Source organism: Plecotus auritus (genome assembly GCF_963455305.1).
Source record: "Plecotus auritus genome assembly, chromosome: 3".
Taxonomy (NCBI): Eukaryota; Metazoa; Chordata; class Mammalia; order Chiroptera; family Vespertilionidae; genus Plecotus; species Plecotus auritus.
Window position 1 is genome coordinate 62317422 of NC_137772.1, and position 21509 is coordinate 62338930.

A 21509-nucleotide genomic window follows, 5' to 3' on the forward strand; every position below is an offset into this window, starting at 1 on the left:
CGGTCAAGGGCATGTACTGTGGTTGCGGGCACATCCCCAGTGGGGAGTGTGCAGGAGGCAGCTGATCGATGTTTCTCTCTCATCGATGTTTCTAGCTCTCTATCCCTCTCCCTTCCTCTCTGTAAAATATCAATAAAATATATTTTTAAAAAAAAATCGTACACCTATGGATGAGGACAGTGTGGGGGGAGGTAAGGGCAAAGGGTGGGGTGGGAACTGGGTGGAGGGGAGCTATGGGGGGAAAAAGGAGAAACAATTGTAATAATCTGAACAATAAAGATTTATTAAATTAAAAAAAATAATAAAGCTGAGTGAAAAATAAAAAATAAAAAAATGAAAATTAATTGATAGACAATTTCCAAGCAACTAACTTGGAAAAAATATTTAACATCTATATAGTGGACAATGAATTATTAGGCATAATATTAGAAGAATGACTACAAATCAATGAGAAAAAGACAACTGATAAATGACAAGAAAAGTGAGTTCAGAGAAGAAAAATTACAAATGCCAGGAAACGAAAAGACACTTCACTGTAATCAGAAATACAGATAAAACAAAAAAGAATATATTTGCATTGGCAGCATTATTAAGAAATAGGCATTTTTTTATTAATGTAATGTAGATTGCTACAGTCTTTCTGGATGTCAGTTTCATAGCATATCACCATATTTATAATATGCATTTCTTTTGACCTACCAATTCTACTTCTACAATTGTTTCCATCAGAGGTATCCATACATGTGCACAGATGTGCAAGTGTTTATACCAGAAATGTGTGTTACATCAGAAAATTGGGAACATGCTAGTAAAAGAGACATCCATGATATTAAGCAAAAAAATCAGAATGTAAATCAGCATATTGCTCCCTTTATCTCCATAGACTTGCTAAGGAAAAAAATGCCAACTGAACTCAACTGTAGTTTACTCAGTGATGTAGATGACATATTCTGTTGCAAGCTCTTTATTATCTCTATGTGGACAAAGAGTTTGTGGACTATGGATATACATTGAATAGCACTGTTCTAGAAGATGCATACATGAATAATATATAAACAATTATTTCAAAGGAAGCACATATTAGAATAGCTACTCTCTTGATGTTGAAGACACAGATAATGGGTAATGTGTTAATATTCTTTGAAAAGGCTTTACTTGACTGGATCATTTAAACAATTAAAATGCTACATATTGAAATAATAGTTTGTAACTATCACTGACTGGTTTGCAAATGCTGACTTTTCTTTGTAGTTATATTCGACGAGGTGAAAGTCATTGGTGGATGAAGGGCTCAACTCCTACTCAGATCTCAGAGATTATCATTAAACTTATTAAGGATATGGCAGCAGTAAGTTCCCATCCTCCTGTTCATTGTCAGTGAAATGCAGTAGAAATCTTATTAACAAAACAAGCAGCTTATTTTACTGAATTAATAGAAGTACATTAGTATTATTTTGGTTTACTTAAAGGCTCTGTTTAATAGTTAACTGTTGCACCATTTATCTTTTAGTTATAAATTTGTCCGTTGTGTAAATTATGTTCATTTCAAGCTTCCCAGTTCATTTACTTGAGAATTGTAGCATAAGTCTTCCAAGAATTTAAAACAATAAGTATATATTCTTTGAACCCTGAAAATTGGCCTGATTCTGAAACAAAAAGGGAAAAAAATGAGTCCCCCAAAGTGGACATTTCTCCTCTTCAGTTTTTATGGTTTATAAAAATTGTACTCTTTTTTATAATATGTTTTTATGGGTTTTAGAGAGGAAGGTAAAGGGAGAGAAAAAGAGATAGAAACATCAAGGAGAGAGAAACATCCATCAGCTGCTTCCTGCATGCCCCCTACTGGGGACAGAGCCCACAACCTGGGCATGTACCCTGACCAGGAATAGAACCAGCAACCAACCTCTTTCTTGGTGCATAGGACAACACTCAATCCACTGAGCCATACCAGCTAGACTACTCCTCTTTATTAATGTCCGACACCACTATCTTTAGATGTTGGCTTTGTGGGAAGATCTGGGAGTGTGGAGAAAAGGGAATTACTTATCAGAGTGCCTTGCTCTTACTGGGTGCTCCATAACGTTAGTTTCCTTACATTCTGTTACATCCAGGAGTTCAGTCTGAGGCGGGGCAAGATACTCAGATTATAGATTCCTAAGAGGTAGAATAGATGGCAGGCCATTTTGATGGAGGAGAAATTTGAACTGCTCCTTAAAAGATTGATAGAACATGGATATGAGATAAGAAAATTTATTCTGGGGAAATATAAAATCCTATCATTTTTCCCAACAGCATGGACATTTCCTCAATCAGAGAAATGGAGAATTTTTTCAGTTCTCAAATAGGCTTTCTCAATAGGTTCACTAGATGGAAATATTTAGGAAAACTGTTTAGGAACATCTAAATTCTATAGCAATTAAAAAGTGCTGCCGAAACCGGTTTGGCTCACTGGATAGAGCGTCGGCCTGCGGACTGAAAGGTCCCGGGTTCGATTCCGGTCAAGGGCATGTACCTTGGTTGCAGGCACATCCTCAGTGGGAGGTGTGCAGGAGGCAGCTGATCGATGTTTCTCTCTCATCGATGTTTCTAACTCTCTATCCCTCTCCTTTCCTCTCTGTGAAATATCAATAAAATATATTTAAAAAAAAAAAAAGTGCTGTTGATTGGGGAAAAAGAGTAAATAAATAAAATAAATTAAAAGTGATGGTGATTGGTAAAAATAAAATTAAGATAGTTGTAATTTGAACCCATTTATGCTCTTGGGTTCCAGTAATACTTATCTAAAGCAATTAGCTATATAAATTTCATGTTAAGCAACAAGGTTGCGTAATCAAAATTTCTCAAGCATAGAAACCTTAGTACTTCTGTTGTATATTTATCAAAATGTAAAAGGAAATGCTCTTGAACTCTATAGAGTATTGAGAACCTAATTTATTTACTTTGATTTTATATCATCAAAATAGTGATTAGAAGTTCAATTTTTTAGAGGGTGGTAAAGAATTATTTCAAAACTATGCCCCTTGATTAAAATTCCATTAAATAAATCTTTCCTTATGGGTGAGAGATGTTATTTCAGAGAGTAGAATTTGCTACTATGACTATACATTTCTGGTTGCTTGTTAAATTATTATGTCCTGCTCAATAGGGTCATCTCTCTGAAGCATGGTCCCGAGTGACAAAAAATGCCATTGCAGAAACCATCATTGCCTTGACCAAGATGGAGGAAGAATTTAGATCTCCAGTAAGATGTATTGCAACAACTAGGGTAGGTTTTTTTCATTTGTTCTATATCCTTGCATTTTCTTTTTTCAGTAATAGGTTTGAATAAACAGGTCAGCTTAATCCATATTATTTTTACCAAATATTTATTTAAAAAAGCATGAAGGTTTTTTGAATTATGAAATAAGTATAGTGATTATTAATATTCCCTGTCACATTTATTCAGTAATTATTTGATTGCATACTATGTGCATGGCACATACAGCAATCATGTATGTGTCTAATACCACATCAGGAAATTTTGAGTACCACTGGGTATTTACATATCTCCAGATACAGCTGGAATTTATTAAATTAGTATCATGTGTCAGTCAATATTTTATAAGTCTTTCCTAAGTATTCAGTGGTGAAACAGCCTTTCCTTTCAACAGCTCTGGCTTGCTCTAGCATCACTGTGCGTTCTTGACCAGGACCATGTAGATCGTCTCTCCTCAGGGAGATGGATGGGAAAGGATGGCCAACAAAAACAAATGGTAAGATGAAAATTATTTTATATAAAATGATCTGGTTTTTCTTTATAGTCAGCGATAGCTTAGCTTTTTAAAAAAAGTACTACAAGTCAAAATACATAATTAGTGGAACTCTTGAAAAATTGTGTCACATTGCCAGAGTTCATCTCACAAGGGTTCCCTCTTTAGAGTATATTAGGGGCTTTAGGTATATAAAAGAGCTTTCTCCTTCTTCTCTGAGACATGTTGGCAAAGTATCAAAATTTGTTTTTAGCCAGACTTTGATTTCATGTCTCAATTTTTGTACTAAAATGTAATCAGTCCTATGGCAAGGAGATAAAGCAGTAAGAGAGGCAATATGACATACCATTTCTTCATAAATGTACTTAAAGTAGGTTGGATATTTCTTTTCATTCACTGAAAGAAGACTTTATATGGGCCCTTTCAACACTTTCTCATTAATGGTTAAAGTTTCAAAACTGAGTATTTATTCATTTAGCATACAGAATCTTTGAATATAATGGGGAGAAATTTTATTAATCATTGATTTAGGCCTTTGAGGAAATTTTATAATTTAATACACTTGCCATCATTGTTTAATGTTCAGATTCCAAATTCTTAATAGACTCAGGTACTGTTACTGGTAAAAATAAATTGCATTCAATTTGTGTGAATATTGATGCTTTCTTATTAACCTAATGTAATCTATGGAAATGACTTATTTTAGCCTATGTGTGATAACCATGATGATGGTGAAACTGCAGCAATCATTTTATGCAACGTATGTGGAAATCTATGTACTGACTGTGACAGATTCCTTCATCTTCACCGACGAACCAAAACTCATCAAAGACAGGTGAAGATTTCTGTCTTTACACACAGAACAGTATCTAGAACATAAAGTGTATTCAATAACTTTTGTGGGAGACTTGGGGTAATGAGAAAAATTGGACTTGGGAATCACAGCAGCTGTTGCACTTACCAACTGTGTAAATCAAGCGAGTTATTTAACCTCTCTAAGACTTAGTTTCTACATTTATAAAAATAGAACTGTTGTAAATATTAAAGAGAAGATTGGAAATATCTGGAACTTTTTAGAATGCCTACTTAATAAAAGGCATTATTATTGAATAATTAAATTTATACTTCTCTTTCAGAGTCATAAATAAATATATTTTCCTTTTTCTTAATGATATACTAGGTCTTCAAAGAAGAAGAGGAAGCTATAAAGGTTGACCTTCATGAAGGTTGTGGTCGAACTAAATTGTTCTGGTTAATGGCACTTGCAGATTCTAAAACAATGAAAGCAATGGTGGAATTCCGAGAACACACAGGTAAAAGAGGATTTAAGATTGAACCATGCCTGTTGGTTACCATTAAACTAGATGTTAGTTTAAGATTATTTAATGTGATTGAGTGTATTTTGACAAGTAATTATTATGACATTATTGATCCCTGACTATATTATTAAATTTATGAGACAATGGTAGAAAAAGCATCAGGCTAAAAGTCAGGAGACCTGGTTTGCCACTAACTAGCTATGTAATCTTGAGCCAGTTATTTTATCTCCAAAACGTGTGTTTTCATTTTGATTTATTTATAAAAACGTAAGTCTGCTATATTCCCAGTTTAGTTATATTAAGACTTACAAATTCTCAATTTTCAGTACCTCTGTCATCTGCCATTTTACTAACATGAATTCCTGATGTTAGAATTAGGTATAAACCTGAACAATCTTAACTCTAGTAGGAGTATCTTTTCATGCTATGAAAGCATGGTCTTTTTTTTCTCAGAGCTGATTGGTTTTTTTCCTATAATCTGACCATGCCATACATAACATTAATGAATGTTCTAATGTTGAACCATCATTGTATTCATGATATAAACTATCCTTTTTTTAAAAGAAAATTTTTTAAATGTATTTTTATTGATTTCAGAGAGGAAGGGAGAGGGAGAGAGAAATAGAAACAGCAATGATGCGAGAGAATCATTGATTGGCTGCCTCCTGCATGCCCCACACTGGGAATTGAGCCCACAACCTGGACATGTTCCCTGACCAGAAATCAAACCATGAGCTCTTGGTTCATAGGTTGACACTCAACCACTGAGCCACACCGGCCAGGCTAAAAAGGATATTTTTAAGTTCCTTGTATTACTATTATATTTAGAATTTTTGTATCTGTGTTTATAAAATGATCTTGGTCTATATTTTTCAATCTTCCTGTTCTTTTTCATGTTGTTTTATTTTTATGGGTCTGTTCCTTGTTTATTTCAAAATGTAAATTTCTTTCCAAATTATTCTATTATCTCTACTTCCTTGGGTTGGAATTCTGTTTTTCAAGTTTCATATTCTCTGATGAAGTTTTCTCCTAGGAAATTTTAATATTGCAATTGTGGAAAGGTACCTAAAGCTGTATTTCCCTTTGTTTTATATATTTTTATTTAGTTTTTTGTGTTATATTTTGTCTGGTATTGTGCTTTTTTAGTGGGGGGCTTGCCAATCTGCTCAACCTGCTGTCTTGACTAGAAGTATAGTCTATTTCTTTTTACTAAAAAAGTATAAATGAATCAGTTAATAATTTATTTGGCTTCAAGTATAGCTCTTCAGTTTCTTATCCCTTTTCTTGTGTAATTTGTAATTAGTGTAGCTTACAACCTTCGGCTTGTAATTGCCAGGCTGATTTCCCAGTGATGACAACTGATACAAACCTGGTTTGCTTGTTTGTTTTTAATGAGTTATATTAAAATATTAGGAAATATTCTTCAGGAGGATTTTTTTTCTGCTCGAACCTAGGCAAACCCACCACAAGTAGCTCAGAAGCATGCCGCTTCTGTGGTTCCAGAAGTGGAACTGAGTTATCTGCTGTTGGCAGTGTTTGTTCTGATGCAGACTGCCAGGTGAGTATTCCAGTAAGGAGAGCACATATTCCCACATGACATCTCTACTTCATATAAGTAAGAGTTCCATCTCAGCATCATTTGTGTCCTAAATTAGTGTAGTACTCATGTTATGAGTTAAATGCTTTATCAAAGCTGGCAAATGGGTAAGATAAAGCACTCGAGCCCAAACCAGATTCCTATTGTGTGTGTTTCCCATCAACCATCGTATGTACTGTATAGTTAACATTTACTTATATGCTAGAAACTTAAAAATCTATGGGCTATATTTCCTTTGCCTCTTATAGGTATTTTATTCACTTATTTTCCTAAAATAAATTTCCAGTACCTGAAAGTTCTTTCGTCTTAAACATCTATACACACACATTCCATGTTATGAAGATTTTTTGTTCTTGTTAATCCTCACCCATGGATATTTTTTCAATTGATTTTTAGAGAGTGGAAGGGGGTGAGGGAAGATGAGAGAGAGAGAGAGAGAGAGAGAGAATGAGAAACACATCGCTTGGTTGTATGTGCCCTTGACTAGGAATCAAACCCACTACCCTTGGTGCATGGGATGATGCTCCAACCAAGTGAGCCACACTGGCCAGGGCTGTCCAGATATTAGTGATGCCTCAATTTAGTTAACAAGAATTTAGATAGTGCCCAAATAGTGAAAGATACCTGTATTTTATTTAATCCCCATTTTGGCCAGAGCGGGGCTGGTAATGGGGAGATTGTAAGGCAGTAATTTTTTGTTGATCTGTGGCTATGCATAATAATAAATAGATTAAATTTGTAATTCACTTTTTATCAGCATTCCCTTTATGTGGAGTGAAAATTTTTAAAATCACATTAAAACAAAAATAGACTTTATTAATAACCCTAAATTATATTCAAACAAAAAATAAAAATCACTTTACTGTAACTAAGCCTTAATATGTATTTTCTGTGGAAAAAATACCTTGGAAAATTAATATAATGGATATGATTACTAGGATGTATGCTTTTTTCTATATTTTGTGTGTCATTGCAATTTATTTTAATAGGAATATGCTAAGATAGCCTGTTGTAAGACACATCCTTGTGGCCATCCATGTGGAGGTGTGAAAAACGAAGAGCACTGTCTGCCCTGTCTGCATGGCTGTGATAAAAGTGCCACAACACTGAAGCAAGACGCTGATGACATGTGCATGATATGTTTCACTGAAGCACTCTCGGCAGCACCAGCCATTCAGGTTGTCTCAGCTTTTAAAGTATTAATTGTGTCTAGATTATCATTGGGAGAAAATGTTCCATTAATACCTACCAGTTTATTAAAGAGAATATCCTGTTTACATTCTGTGTGTTTAGCTTTAATTTGTGATTTGTGTGAGCCTACATAATCAATAAAATGTTCATAAGGAATGAAAAACATTATCCAATATCTACTCTTAATTTTCAATCCAGAATGATACTTAATAGCATTATATAATTGATCTGTACATAATGATGCAATGATACATACCTCTATACATAATGTACATACATATTAATAATACAGAAGTTACTATTTGCTAAATATCTTTTTTATACTTTTACTGGTTGCTTATTTGTATTTCCAGTTCTTGTAATTCCAAGGTAATATTCTCAAAAATAAATCTTAAATCTCTAAGTCAGTAGTTTCCTCTTCTTTTTATAAGATACAGAAGTGAGTAATTTTGCATTTTTCCTAACCCAGCTTACTTTCTATAATGTGGCATTAATATATGTATGCTAAAATATTGGGAGCACCTGAAGACTTAGTTAATGTCCTATGAATAGTGGGAAAGTGCTAAAATATCATTGTACTAAATTGCTTGCTTTTTCTCTTATCTCCTTTCAGTAGCACCATATACTGAATAATCTGCCAGTTACTGGTGTTTATCATTGTTACATTTGCTTATATTCTTCTCTTTTCTTTATTTAAGCTGGACTGTAGTCACGTATTCCACTTACAGTGCTGTCGACGGGTTTTGGAAAACAGATGGCTTGGTCCAAGGATAACATTTGGATTTATATCTTGTCCCATCTGCAAGGTATGGAAAGAATCAGAAATTATCTACTTTCTATTTACTTTCATCTTTATCTTCATCTTTCATCTTTCAGAATAAACTGTCAGTGTCTCTCTGTGTCCTTACCAGCTTACTTTTTTTACAACCATCCCCCATCAGTTTCTGCTCTCTTTATCCAAGTGGTACCTAAGAATATAATAGATCTCCCTATTATGATGCATTTCAAAATAGTAATTGCCAATTAAAAGCTAGTTAAGCATACTGCATCATTAAATTCATTTAGACATCATCAAGCATTGACAGGCATGCATCTCTGCTTTCAGACTCCCTGAAAATTCAGTTCATGTGACATGACAAGGGGTAACTACCAAAAAGAAGAATGAGCCTGTGGTGCTTGTAGGTACTGATACCTGCCATTAAAGAGTAAAAGCTGAACTTTCAGTGCCATTAAGTACTTTTAGAGCTCAAATAAGAAAAATTTTTACACATCTCTACAAAGATAATAATAAGCAAAGTAGCAAATTGTTTTGGCAAGTTAATAATGATTAATAAAAAAAACTTTAAGAATATGATTAGCAATGCCATCTCTATTAATTCCTTTTTTTTCCTATTTAGTTCTCCCTATTTTCCTCATATTTGCAGACTGATATGTAGGGTATAATATGGAAAGGCTTAACACAATCATTGCTTAGGTAAACTGAGAAATAAAAAAAGATTGTAATATTTGTTCTCCCATCATATAATGCCACCAAAAAAGTCACATTTAAGTGGTATAGAAAATACTACCTGCTTATTTCTACCACCTGACATTCTACCGTAGCTCCAAGGAACACACAGAGAAGGAGTGTCTTATTTGTGGCAGCAAGGTAATAACCTTTTATTCCCAAAACAGCTAAGGCAGCAGGAGATATGTCCCATATTCAGGAATATGAAGCTAATAAAGTGGAATTTTCACATTCTGTGCCCCACTTACCTCCATTCTCCCTGTGAGGCTTGTGAGGACTTTACAAGATTATTTTTAAATGGCATTTTATTTAGAAACTAGAGGCCCGATGCACAAAATTCGTGCAAGGGACTCAGCCCCGCCACTGTGGCGGCTGCCTCGGCCCCCACCCGCCGCAGCTTCGTCCAGTAGGATCTCCAGTCTAATTAGCATATTATGCTTTTATTAGTATAGATCTTTTCATTACCTCCTAGCATAGCGCTTTGGCACTTTGGTACACACTGTTTGTTGAATTAATAAATAAATGGCTCTCTTAACAGATGTTCATTTTTTAAATTTCAGAACAAAATAAATCATGTAGTATTAAAAGACCTTCTTGATCCAATAAAAGAACTCTATGAGGATGTCAAAAGAAAAGCCTTAATGAGATTGGAATATGAAGGTCTGCATAAGAGTGAAGCTATAACAACTCCTGGTGTGAGATTTTATAACGACCCAGCTGGCTATGCCATGAATAGATATGCATATTATGTTTGCTACAAATGCAGAAAGGTATGCTATAAATTATACTAAGAATTTTTAAGAACTAGAGATTATATGATTAAAAAGTTGAATTTTGTATACTGATATTCTATTTTTCTTACATCTTAAATCTGAAGTTAAAAATGAGAATGCTTGGTACTGTGTTTCAAGTTTAATTTATTTACTTAATTTGTTTTGGGATATTTTTTAACCTATACAGACTATTTCCAAAACATTAAATATTTCTGTACACAAGCTACTTCCCATCAGTAATAACCTCCTGTTTTCCAAACCCAAGTAGTTCTTGAATAAATTTCTCTTACTTTTTTGAGCATTTCCTCCTTAAATTATTACTTCCTTGGCTTCCAAGACAACACTTTTTTTATATCCTCCTTCCTTTCTGGTCATTTGTCCTTAATCCCTCCTAGGGTGTCTTGGCATTCACCTACCCTTAACATATTTGTTTCCCCAGCACTCGATCCTTGGCTAATAATAACTCCTTATCTTTGATTTACTTCCTGTATACCCATGCCTTTGCAAACCACCTATAATGTTATGATCTTCCAAAATCTTTGCAATTTAGATACAAATGTCCATCTGCCTTTCAGACATTTGGATTTCTCTCACATACTTCAAAGTCCATATGTCCAGTACTATGTTCAACTCTGACTCTCTCATTCTCCAATGTTAATTTACAAAGTCTTGTCAATTTTGTTTCCAAATGTCTTGAGAGTTTTTTTCCCCTGATGATTTTCTTTGGTAATCACAGCAGCTTTCTTCACTGTTTTTGTGGAGCCCCTAACGCCTCCATGCCATCCTTTATACTTACACTGCTACTCATAGGGTACTATTTCTCAAATCTGATTGCATCATTGTTTTGCTTATAAGCCTGTAAACCTGTCCACCCTTCATCTCATCCCCCAAGCTGCTACCTTTTGCACCCTGTGCTATAGAATATTGAACAACTCAGCTTCCCAAACTTGGCCATGTCTCCTCGCTCACTGACACTTCCATGCCATCACATAGGCAGTTTCTCTTCATGAAATGCTCTTCTCTACCTCTCTACCTTCTGCTCTGCATTTTACTCTCACCTGCCATCTACTTACACACATGCAGAGCCAAACTATCTATCACACTTTTGTATTCATATCAGGTTTCATCTCCTCTGCAGTGTGCCCACGCTTACCCATCACCATCACGTGATTTAGAAATCTGGTATACATCCATCATAGCCCTCATTATTCTGCATTATGATTACTGGTTCACTTATCTCTCTGCCTCACTTGATAAGTTCCATGAGGACAAAGACTATATTTTTTCATTTCTCTGTCTCCACTACTGGCACTTTATTAGACACTAAGTTAATTAGAAAATGAATAAATGAACAAAGGAATCAATAAATGAAAGATGCACTCCCAGTGTAGCAAAAAGAAAATATAGATAATGAAGGGAAGGATAAATAGATGGTAGCCAGAAAGGAAGACAAATATACATACACCCAAGGAAAGACCAATACTGTGTGTTTGTGAGTTATATTGTTACAAATAATAATACATTATTTATGGGTGTGTAATGTACTAAACATCATAAATGAATATTGTGCCACCATGAGGATGGCAGTCAAATGTCCAGGAAGCCACACAAGGAATCCAGAGAAGTAAAACAGCTGGAATAGACCCCAGGACAAATGAAATATTTCTGAGGCCAAATTTAGCTAGTGGAAGATCATTTAATAACTGTATCAATGCAGCCTGTCTTTTAACCTGTTTTCTAGTACAGATAATAGATTTATATTGACTCATCTTGTTTATCCTCTTTATTAGATTGTCCCAATTATAATTGACCTCATTTGTTTTGTGCCCAGAGCAAATTCAGATAAATCATTTGTTTTAATTTCATTTACTCAAGTATCTGTATTAAATACTATTCAGTTCTTGCATATAATATAGCTCTATAAGTATGAGCAGTATTCTGAGAAGAATTACCCAATTTGCCTTTGCTTTTTAAAAAATGTTATATGATTAAAATTGATTTTTTTTTCTTTCCCATTAGCCTGAGGACTATAATTCTGTACTAATATTTACTTTAGGCATATTTTTTGTTCTACAGTATTAAAATTGGAGAAGTTCTAAACATATTTTAGAGCAATAAAAAGAAAGATGTTATTTATAATTTCAAAATGATGAAAGACTATTTAAACTTTGCCCTTAAAACACAGTTTTTCTTTATTTCTTAACATCCTATTTTGATATTTATTTGGAATATTGTATATTATTTTTTTATTTTGCTTTGACAGTACAGTGTTTGAATTTCCTACTGTAAGCATGAATTCATTCTAGAATTGAAAAACCGTAGCTTTATTTCTTACCCTGCTCTGCCCGCTGGGCAGCAATGTGGGCATCCACTTGACATGCCAGGAGTGTCTAATAGACAATATTATTTCCTAAGACCTCTTGATCTTATGTCCACTATGCCCAAATTATACGACAGAGTTTTTCCCTGCTGTAATCTCACTGCATTTTTTCCCTAGGCATATTTTGGTGGTGAAGCTCGCTGTGATGCTGAGGCTGGACAAGGAGATGACTATGATCCCAGAGAGCTCATTTGTGGTGCTTGTTCTGATGTGTCCCGGGCTCAGGTGGGTAGACCATTTTATTAGAAAGGACAATTTAGAAACGTTAAACCTCTAATTTTTTAAAAAAATAATATAACCAGTATGGTGGAAATGGCTTAACAGGTTTTCCCCCCAGCATTTTCTGATGTGTGTACAGCAATGTATGATTTTCCAACTTATTCATATATATTATCTATTTTGGATGGGATTTTCATTTTATACATTTATTTCCCATAAAATAATCACCAAATTTCATACTTTTAGATTTTCTCCTCTTCAATGAAATCTTCATAGTACACCTATGAGATTGATAGATAAATGAAATATTAATTTTTCAACTTGGCTGACCAGGAAACATTCACAAGGAAATTAAGAGGCTAGCTTATAACTAAAATTAGTTATGATGGAGCTGGGATTAGAACTTGAAGCTTGTCCAGATCTTTTGGGCAAAGCCACACATTTATTAATTATTTTTTAATGTGGGTATCATCAATTTTTCAATCAGTTTTTAGAGTTCTGCATACTCTCAAAATATGAATCGCTGAGTGATATTATATATGACTATCTTAAGTATAATGAAATAGATTCACTATAATCTTGTGTCTGTCTATTTTCTTTTGCTATAGATGTGTCCAAAACATGGCACAGACTTTTTAGAATATAAATGTCGCTACTGCTGTTCCGTGGCTGTCTTTTTCTGTTTTGGAACAACACATTTTTGTAATGCTTGTCATGATGATTTTCAAAGGATGACTAGCATTCCTAAGGAAGAACTACCACACTGTCCTGCAGGTATGCTTTTAGTTTTTTAAATATGATTATGGTATCCAGTTTTATTTAATGATTGCACAAGTGGCAGAAACCTAGTTGACACTATCCTAAAGAATCCAAGGGGTTCCTTGGCTCTATGAACTTCTGACTTTCTGAGTGAAGTAAAAAGATCCTCATCACAGGTGGGGTTAGGAGCTATAGTGGAGCAGATTGCTTCGAGGATGAGAAGGAATTCAACTAAAGATTAGTAAAAGAACTGCTGTTTGGCACTAAAGGGCCATGTGAAGTTTGAAATTATAATGGATAACAGAACCATTTAAAGAGATTTTGTGTTGTTGTTTTTTAAGAAGCCTGGAGCAGGCACCATAAAGTGGACAACTAGTTTAATCTAGAACAGCCGTGGGCAAACTACGGCTCGCGGGCCGGATCCAGCTGTTCTCTCCGGTTCTCTTGTTCTCCCCTCCGCTCCTTTACTTTGAATTTATATTAGTTCACACAAACACTCCATCCATGCTTTTGTTCCGGCCCTCTGGTCCAGTTTAAGAACCCACTGTGGCCCTCGAGTCAAAAAGTTTGCCCACCCCTGATCTAGAATGACTGGGAACTGGCAGTAGTGAGCATCAGATAGCCAAGGGAATTAAAGAAGCTACTGAAAATACAGGAGAAATGATTATCTGTGCAGATCAGGCTGAGAAAAGTAAATATGAAACTAAAGAGGTGAAAGTTTGGAAGAGGTCAGGAGGTTGGTGATCACAGTGAGGTGGAATAAGAGGCTTAATGTAGTGGGAGAAGTGGAAGAAGAAGTAAATGTGACCATAGAAGAGAATTTTGCATGAGATGTATCTGAAATTAGTGAAAATACATACAGAACTACATACACCACAATAGACAATGTTGTTAAAGCTGGGAAACACACACTTTCATCCATTGCTTTATTAGAGTGCAAATGATAGACCCTGAGGTGCCCCTCAAAATTTCAAATACATCTACCCTTCAACAATCCCACTTCTGGGGGATATACCTACATATGTGAAGAAAATAAACAAGGAAAAATGTGCAGGATTATTCACTGCAGCATTGCTTGTAATAACAAAAATTCATAAATGATACAAGTGTCCACTACAGGGGGTGGTTAAACACTAACTAATATGCACCTTTAAAAAAAGAAGACAGAGGATGGAGTTTCTATATACTGATATGGAAACATCTATAGAAGTATTAAATGAAAAATTAAATTTTAAAAAGTACATACAGTATGCTGCCTTTGTAAGAAAGGAAGAAATGAATATATATGTATGTTGATCCTATCTAATAAAAGAGTAATATGCAAATTAACCATCACTCCGCTATACCCACAAGCCATGCCCACCAGCCAATCAGGAGCGAGTATGCAAATTAACCCAACCAAAATGGCTGCAGCCACGGAGCAAGCAGGAGGCTTGGGTTTTCCCGGCAATGGAGGAAGCCAAGCTTTCCGCCTGCCCTGGCCTGCCCTGCCTCCTCTGAAGGTTACAAAGTTTCAATTATAGAAGATAAATAAATCCCAACAGAAATAGCGGCAGCCACAGAGCTGGAGAGAGCAGGAGGCTAGGGTTGCCCCCGAAATAGCGGCAGCCACAGAGCTGGAGAGAGCAAGAGGCTAGGGTTGCCCCCGGCGATGGAGGAAGCGAAGCTTCCGCAGCCCTGGTCTGCCTTGGCCTACACTCAAGGCTACAAAGTTTCAATTATAGAAGATAAATAAATCTCAGATCCCAGGGCCTCCGCTTGGGTCACCGGGGGGCGTGGCTGGCCTGCAAACCACCACAGGCCCCTCGCCCAGGCCACCCCACGCCCCAAGGGAACCCCCACCCTGATCTGGGACACCCTTCAGGGCAAACCAGCCAGCCCCACCCATGCACCAGGCCTCTATCCTATCTAATAAAAGAGTAATATGCAGATTGACCATCACTCCAACACACAAGATGGCTGCCCCATGTGGACACAAGATGGCTGCCACAAGATGGTCAGCAGGGGAGGGCAGTTTGGAGGGACCAGGCCTGCAAGGGAGGGCAGTTGTGGGCAATCAGGCCAGCAGGGGAGGGCATTGGGAGGGACCAGGCCTGCATGGGAGGGCAGTTATGGGTGACCAGGCAGGCAGAGGAGGGAAGCTGGGGGTGACCGGGCCTGTAAGGGAGGGCAGTTAGGGGTGACCAGGCCAGCAGAGGAGGGAAGTTGGGGGTGACTGGGCCTGCAGGGAAGGGCAGTTGAGGGGGACCCAGGCCTGCAGAGGAGAGCAGTTGGTGGTGGGGGGGGGCCAGTCCTGCAGGGGAGGGAAGTTAGGGGTGACCAGGTCTGCAGGGGATGGCATTTATGGGTGACCAGGCCTGCAGGGAAGGGCAGTTAGGGGCAATCAGGCTGGCAGGGTAGCAGTTAGGCATCCATCAGGCTGGCAGGGGAGTGGTTAGGGGGTGATTAGGCTGGCAGGCAGAAGCGGTTAGGGGCAATCAGGAAGGCAGGCAGGCAAGCAGTTGGGAACCAGCAGTCCTGGATTGTGAGAGCGGTCCCAGATTGGAGAGGGTGCAGGCTGGGCTGAGGGACACACACCCCTTGCACGAATTTCGTGCACTGGGCCTCTAGTATTTGCATAAAAACACTGGAAAGCTATGCAAAAAAATTAATAAAATTGGTTAATACTGGGGAAAACAGGGAAGATGGAAGAGAAATAGGGGAAGGTGACTTCTTACTGATTTTTAAACCATGAGAGATACATTATCTAGTCAGAAACAAAGATGGTAAGATAAAGAGGGTTTTTAAAGTAAGTCTACTTTTTGCTACTTACTCATGTCAAATAAAAATTGTTAGACTGTTCCACCACTAAAAACCTTCTTTTGAAAAAATAGAAGTAGTGGACTTTGAAAGAAGCAAGATCAGAATAATGTGAGGCTAGAGTGTTTAGGATAATGGCCAAAATAGAGATGTGAGCCATCATTAGTAGGAGGAAGGTCTGGAGTTCAGCAAGTGAAGGGAATGAAAAGGGGGCAGGCAGTGTTCTCTCTCATTTGAGCTTGAAAGGAAGAGGGATTATTGAATGAAAGTTGTAGGTTGGTGGTCTGGAAATAAAGGAACCAGAAAAGTCAGTCTTGCTTTTTGCCCTTATGACATGCTAGAACAGGGGTGGGCAAACTTTTCGAGGGCCACAATGGGTTCTTAAACTGGACCGGAGGGCCGGAACAAAAGCATGGATGGAGTGTTTGTGTGAACTAATATAAATTCAAAGTAAAGGAGCGGAGGGGAGAGCAAGAGAACCGGATAGAACAGCCAGATCCGGCCCGCGGGCCGTAGTTTGCCCAAGGCTGCGCTAGAACTTGGGAGATAAATAATTTTTAAAATACTAAAAACGAAAAGGAAGTTAGCTAGTGTTGAAACAAGTGTTTCAGAGGACACAGTGGCAGGTAGTCACTGAGAGGAGGAGGATGGGCCAGGCAAAGGCAAGGCCTCCAGTCATACATGCATGTGATCATCCAGGTCAGCCAACAAAAAGGACTTTGTCCTATAAACAATTGTGAATCACAGGAATGAGGCAGGAGAGGTGGTAGAAGGAAGAAACTGGCAATGATCCTGGGCATTTTCACATGTATTTTCTTGCCTAATTTTTATAGCCTACAAGGTAGTTAGTATTATCCCCCACATTCACAAATGGGAAATGAAGGCCTAGAGAGATTAAATACCTGGCTAAGATCATACACTTAGATTAAGGTATGCTTTTCCTATCTCTCCTATTCCGCTCATTCATCCATTCATTTAGAGAACTGTAGATAATTAAAGGAGAACTCACAGTGAAATTAGGAAGATGGCTGTGCAGTTTACTTAGAACAGTGTTCGGTAAACTCATTAGTCAACAGAGCCAAATATCACCAGTACAACGATTGAAATTTCTTTTGAGAGCCAAATTTTTTAAACTTAAACTTCTTCTAAAGCCACTTCTTCAAAATAGACTCTCCCAGGCCATGGTATTTTGTGGAAGAGCCACACTCAAGGGGCCAAAGAGCCACATGTGGCTTGCGAGCCACAGTTTGCCGACCACGGACTTAGAAAGACAGAAGGATCGATTCTCTAACCACTGTCAACCATTAATTTTTATTAATATGTGGATGAAAACAAGATCCTGTTTAAGAAGTTAAATAATCCCTCTGTCCATTCCTTTCTACAGTATTTACTGATAACCTTCTTTGGTTCCAGGATACTTGTGCACATGAACAAAACAAGTCTTTTAAATAATAGAAAAATGGGGGGGGGGGTGCATTTTTAACCCTAATTCATTTGATTATTATCTACAAATGTATCTTTCCCAAAGAGTTGCTTCCATATTATCATTCATATTTTAGGCTGATTTTTATTTGCCTATAATCTCCCTCCCATATATTTTTCAAAAGAACTCTAATAATCAGTCTTCCCATTTTACCAATGTATGCCTTTGTTTCAGAGAAAATGGAAGGGTAGCATGGCTTACTTACACTAAAATTTGCTTTTATCTGAAAAATATCCTATATAATAAAGCCCTAATATGCAAATCGACCAAATGGTGGAATGACTGGTCGCTATGATGCATACTAACCACCAGGGAGCAGTCGCTCAACACAGGAGCTGCCCCAGGTCAGGGGAAGCTCCTGCGTTGAGCGTCTGCCCCCCAAGAGGGAGGCAACTGGCAGCAGCAATCAGGGGGCGGGGCAGGCCAGCAGGTGGCGCCAGGCCTTCAGCCAAGGTGGGTGCCAGCAGGGGCCCCTGATTGCCCCACCTGCCATTTGCCCCACAGGTGGCCCTGATCACTGGCCAGGCCTAGGGACCCTACCCTATATATTGGGAACGGTCTCTTAGATTTAAAAATTAAAATCTGGCAAGGCTTCTTTAACACTGAAAAAAACAGGATTATGCAGCGATGATGTGCATGGACTCTGGCTTGCACATTTTGTGGTCAGCCCTGACTCTGACACTTATAACTGTGTGACAAAGCCAATTACTTAACTTATCTCTGCTTCAGTTTTTCCACCCATAAGATGGGGGAAATGGTACTACTGCCTCAGAAGGATCATGTTATGTACTACTTTTCATAATCAGGGAAAAAAAATGTAGCTGCCCATACAATAGCAAGATGCCTTTCACCTGTATGAAAAGTATGGTCACTGGTGCATGCAGCGGCCCAGATTGAGAGGGATGTCCGACTGCCAGTTTAGGCCCAACAACCCCTGAGGGGTCCCAGATAGCAAGAGGACGCAGGCCGAACTGAGGAATGCCCCCAACCCACATGCACGAATTTCGTGTACCGGGCCTCTAGTTTTATATAAAAATCTCTGTATTTTCTCATCCAGAATAATTTCCTGCTAGACTAAATTGAGGAATTTTTGTGACCATTTTTGTTCATTGCTCTTTGCTTTGAAATGACGAACCAAATTCATCATTAGTGTTTATCTCTAGGCAGGATACTGTCATTAAGGGACCATGTCCCTTCTTCAACATATGTATCTGGTGTGTTGAGTTTTTTATGGGGAACATTTTTACTTTTGTGGTTAGAGAACAAATACTTTGGTTATTTTGTATTTGCATAATCATTGTCATATTATTTCTCTGAATAACTTACCAGTGATTTATATTTATGTTAGGTTTATATGAATATATTTTAATTAAATGCTTTTGCCTCCTTCAAAACTTATACAGGTCCCAAAGGCAAACAATTAGAAGGAACTGAATGTCCACTCCATGTTGTTCATCCACCTACTGGGGAAGAATTTGCTCTGGGTTGTGGAGTATGCAGAAATGCTCACACTTTTTAAAACACTCAGATTCTTTTGTCTATGTATAGAAAAGTTGCCTTCATCCCCCAAGCAGATGTGGTGAAGTTTAAACTGCTCAGGATAAGGACGGGACCATTTTTACATCCATGAAAATGAACCATTCACAGTGCAAGAAGGATGCCAAATACCATGTACATAATTCTTGCTATGGAAAGTTTCCCCATTAGTTTGGTTTATTTTCTTTTGAGCCAAGACATCAAACTCGTGAGGTGTTTGCATGTGGCCATTACCGTCATTGGCCTGTGAGGCATTGGACATTTATAGATAATTGATATAGAAAGAATCACCATGCTCATGGACTAAGAATGATGCTGGCTTTCAAGCAAAAAAGAAAAATAATCATTGTTTATTGTATACTGCCTTTTTGTAATCCTGTACAATTGCATCACGGGTGGGGATAAAAAGAAGAATATTCTGGTTTATTTCCTAGACTGTTATTTAAAAAAAAAATTGTGTTAGGATGGCATATAAATGTAATAAGTATCACAATGTAAATAAAGATATCAATGTTTGTCCTCTATAATAATTACTAAATTACAAATGCAGTTTCATTTAAACTTCTAGGTTACGTTTGAGCCTGAAATTTTAATGAAGTGCAATACTGAGTGTGCCTCATTATCTTGCAGCTGTAAACATATTGGAATGTACATGTCAATAAACCACTGTACATTTTTATACAGTGATAAAGCATAAAACTTGTGTAAAGTGTTGCTTGAGAAACAAAATTTAAATATCTTTAAGGCCTAAAACTCCATCCAGTTTTCCTTGGAAAGAAAGTTACTAACACAGCACAATCATGACATGTATAACTACTGGGGAAAATAAGAGTAGTAATGAAGTACAATGTTGGCATCTTAATTGAACACTGTGTAGAAGATATATGTGTTTAGGAAACTGACCAACCTCTACCTTATTAATCAGTACCTTTTAGAACTTTTGAAAGAGTAATCAACAAAAGGTCCCCATGTCTAAATAAGATGCATTTGAACCATCAATATAAAAGAAATAATGCTTTAAAAAAAAATACTTCAAGGGAAAGATTATACGAACTTTTTTCCTTTGTGGTGTGTAACAGTGCCTTAACATTGCAAGCAATTTCTAATTGCCCAAAGTGTGTGAAAGCAAGAGTAATTTATTGTCATTTGGGGCACTATGGTGGTCCCAAGCCAAGCTGAAAGGGATGCAGGCAGGACTTGTTCAAGTCAAACCTCTAGATTACTTTGGGTTAATATTTTGGGGAAAAACCCAGATGATGTGGTAGAAAATGACCACCTATACCTCCTGGGTTACAAATTCAAGCACCCAAGGAAGGGTTAAAGCTGACTATAAACGGTTTGCTTTTATCACATGCATTGGCAATACTAAACAGGGTCAGTAATAAAATATTTTTCCCTGCTGGACCAAACCAGTAGCTACCCTCGTCCCCCCCCACCACCACCACCACAAATGATAAATGTAAATAAGTATTTACTGATTAAAAAAATAAGTACAAGTTTTTGGTGTGTTTTTTTTTCCCAAAAAAGATGAAATAACATCTATATAAATAAAAGCCCAGCAACTGAATGGCGGAATGACCAGAACGACCACCAGGAGCTGCCCCCTGGTGGTCAGTGTGCTCCCTCAGTGGGAGCACAGCTCTGCTGGTCAGGATGAGCACCAATCAGAGGGCAGGTCCACAGCTGCTGGGCTGACCAGGATGAGTGGTGTTCCCACAGCAGGCCAATCCCCACAGGCTACGCCTCCCACCAGTGCATGAATCCATGCACCGGGCCTCTAGTTTATAAATAATAGGAAGCATTTGATAGGTGTGCCAAAATCCTTGTCTTCTTTAAGGAGAGGATAGCTTATAATGAGGAATTAAAAAGGGACTATACTTGGAGTTGAAAGTTTTAATGTGGCATAATATATAGGGTGTCTCCAAAAAATGTATACACACACTTTGAATAGTTATAAAGGCAGTGTTTATTAAAATACATTTCATTTTCAAAATTGAGATATCAGCTATTAAAGTATGTGAATACGTTTTGGGGGGACACCTGGTATACTCCTTATGTTTGCTGATTTAATTTAATGTGTTTTGCTGATCATTTATAATGTTAACCTAGCTTTAAATAAATGGGCCTGCATTTGATTTTTTTTACTTCCTCTAATAATTATCATTGCCAGTCTTAAAACTTCCTATTGTCCATCATC

General features: G+C 37.2%; 1 protein-coding gene across 27 annotated transcripts in view; it reads left to right on the top strand.

The window, feature by feature from the left end:
• MYCBP2 (MYC binding protein 2) overlaps positions 1-20303 on the top strand; it is a 308362-nt gene extending 288059 nt beyond the window's left edge. For all 27 annotated transcript variants that reach the window (XM_080658818.1, XM_080658838.1, XM_080658842.1 and 24 more), the window contains 12 exons: positions 1252-1348; positions 3146-3265; positions 3651-3752; positions 4456-4584; positions 4930-5062; positions 6523-6626; positions 7655-7843; positions 8555-8662; positions 9924-10133; positions 12634-12741; positions 13344-13509; positions 19180-20303. In XM_080658818.1, coding sequence (XP_080514944.1) covers positions 1252-1348; positions 3146-3265; positions 3651-3752; positions 4456-4584; positions 4930-5062; positions 6523-6626; positions 7655-7843; positions 8555-8662; positions 9924-10133; positions 12634-12741; positions 13344-13509; positions 19180-19295 — 1582 coding nt within the window. In that variant the 3' untranslated portion in view covers positions 19296-20303. The remainder of the gene's footprint in view (positions 1-1251; positions 1349-3145; positions 3266-3650; positions 3753-4455; positions 4585-4929; positions 5063-6522; positions 6627-7654; positions 7844-8554; positions 8663-9923; positions 10134-12633; positions 12742-13343; positions 13510-19179) is intronic.
• The last annotated feature ends 1206 nt before the right edge of the window (positions 20304-21509 follow it).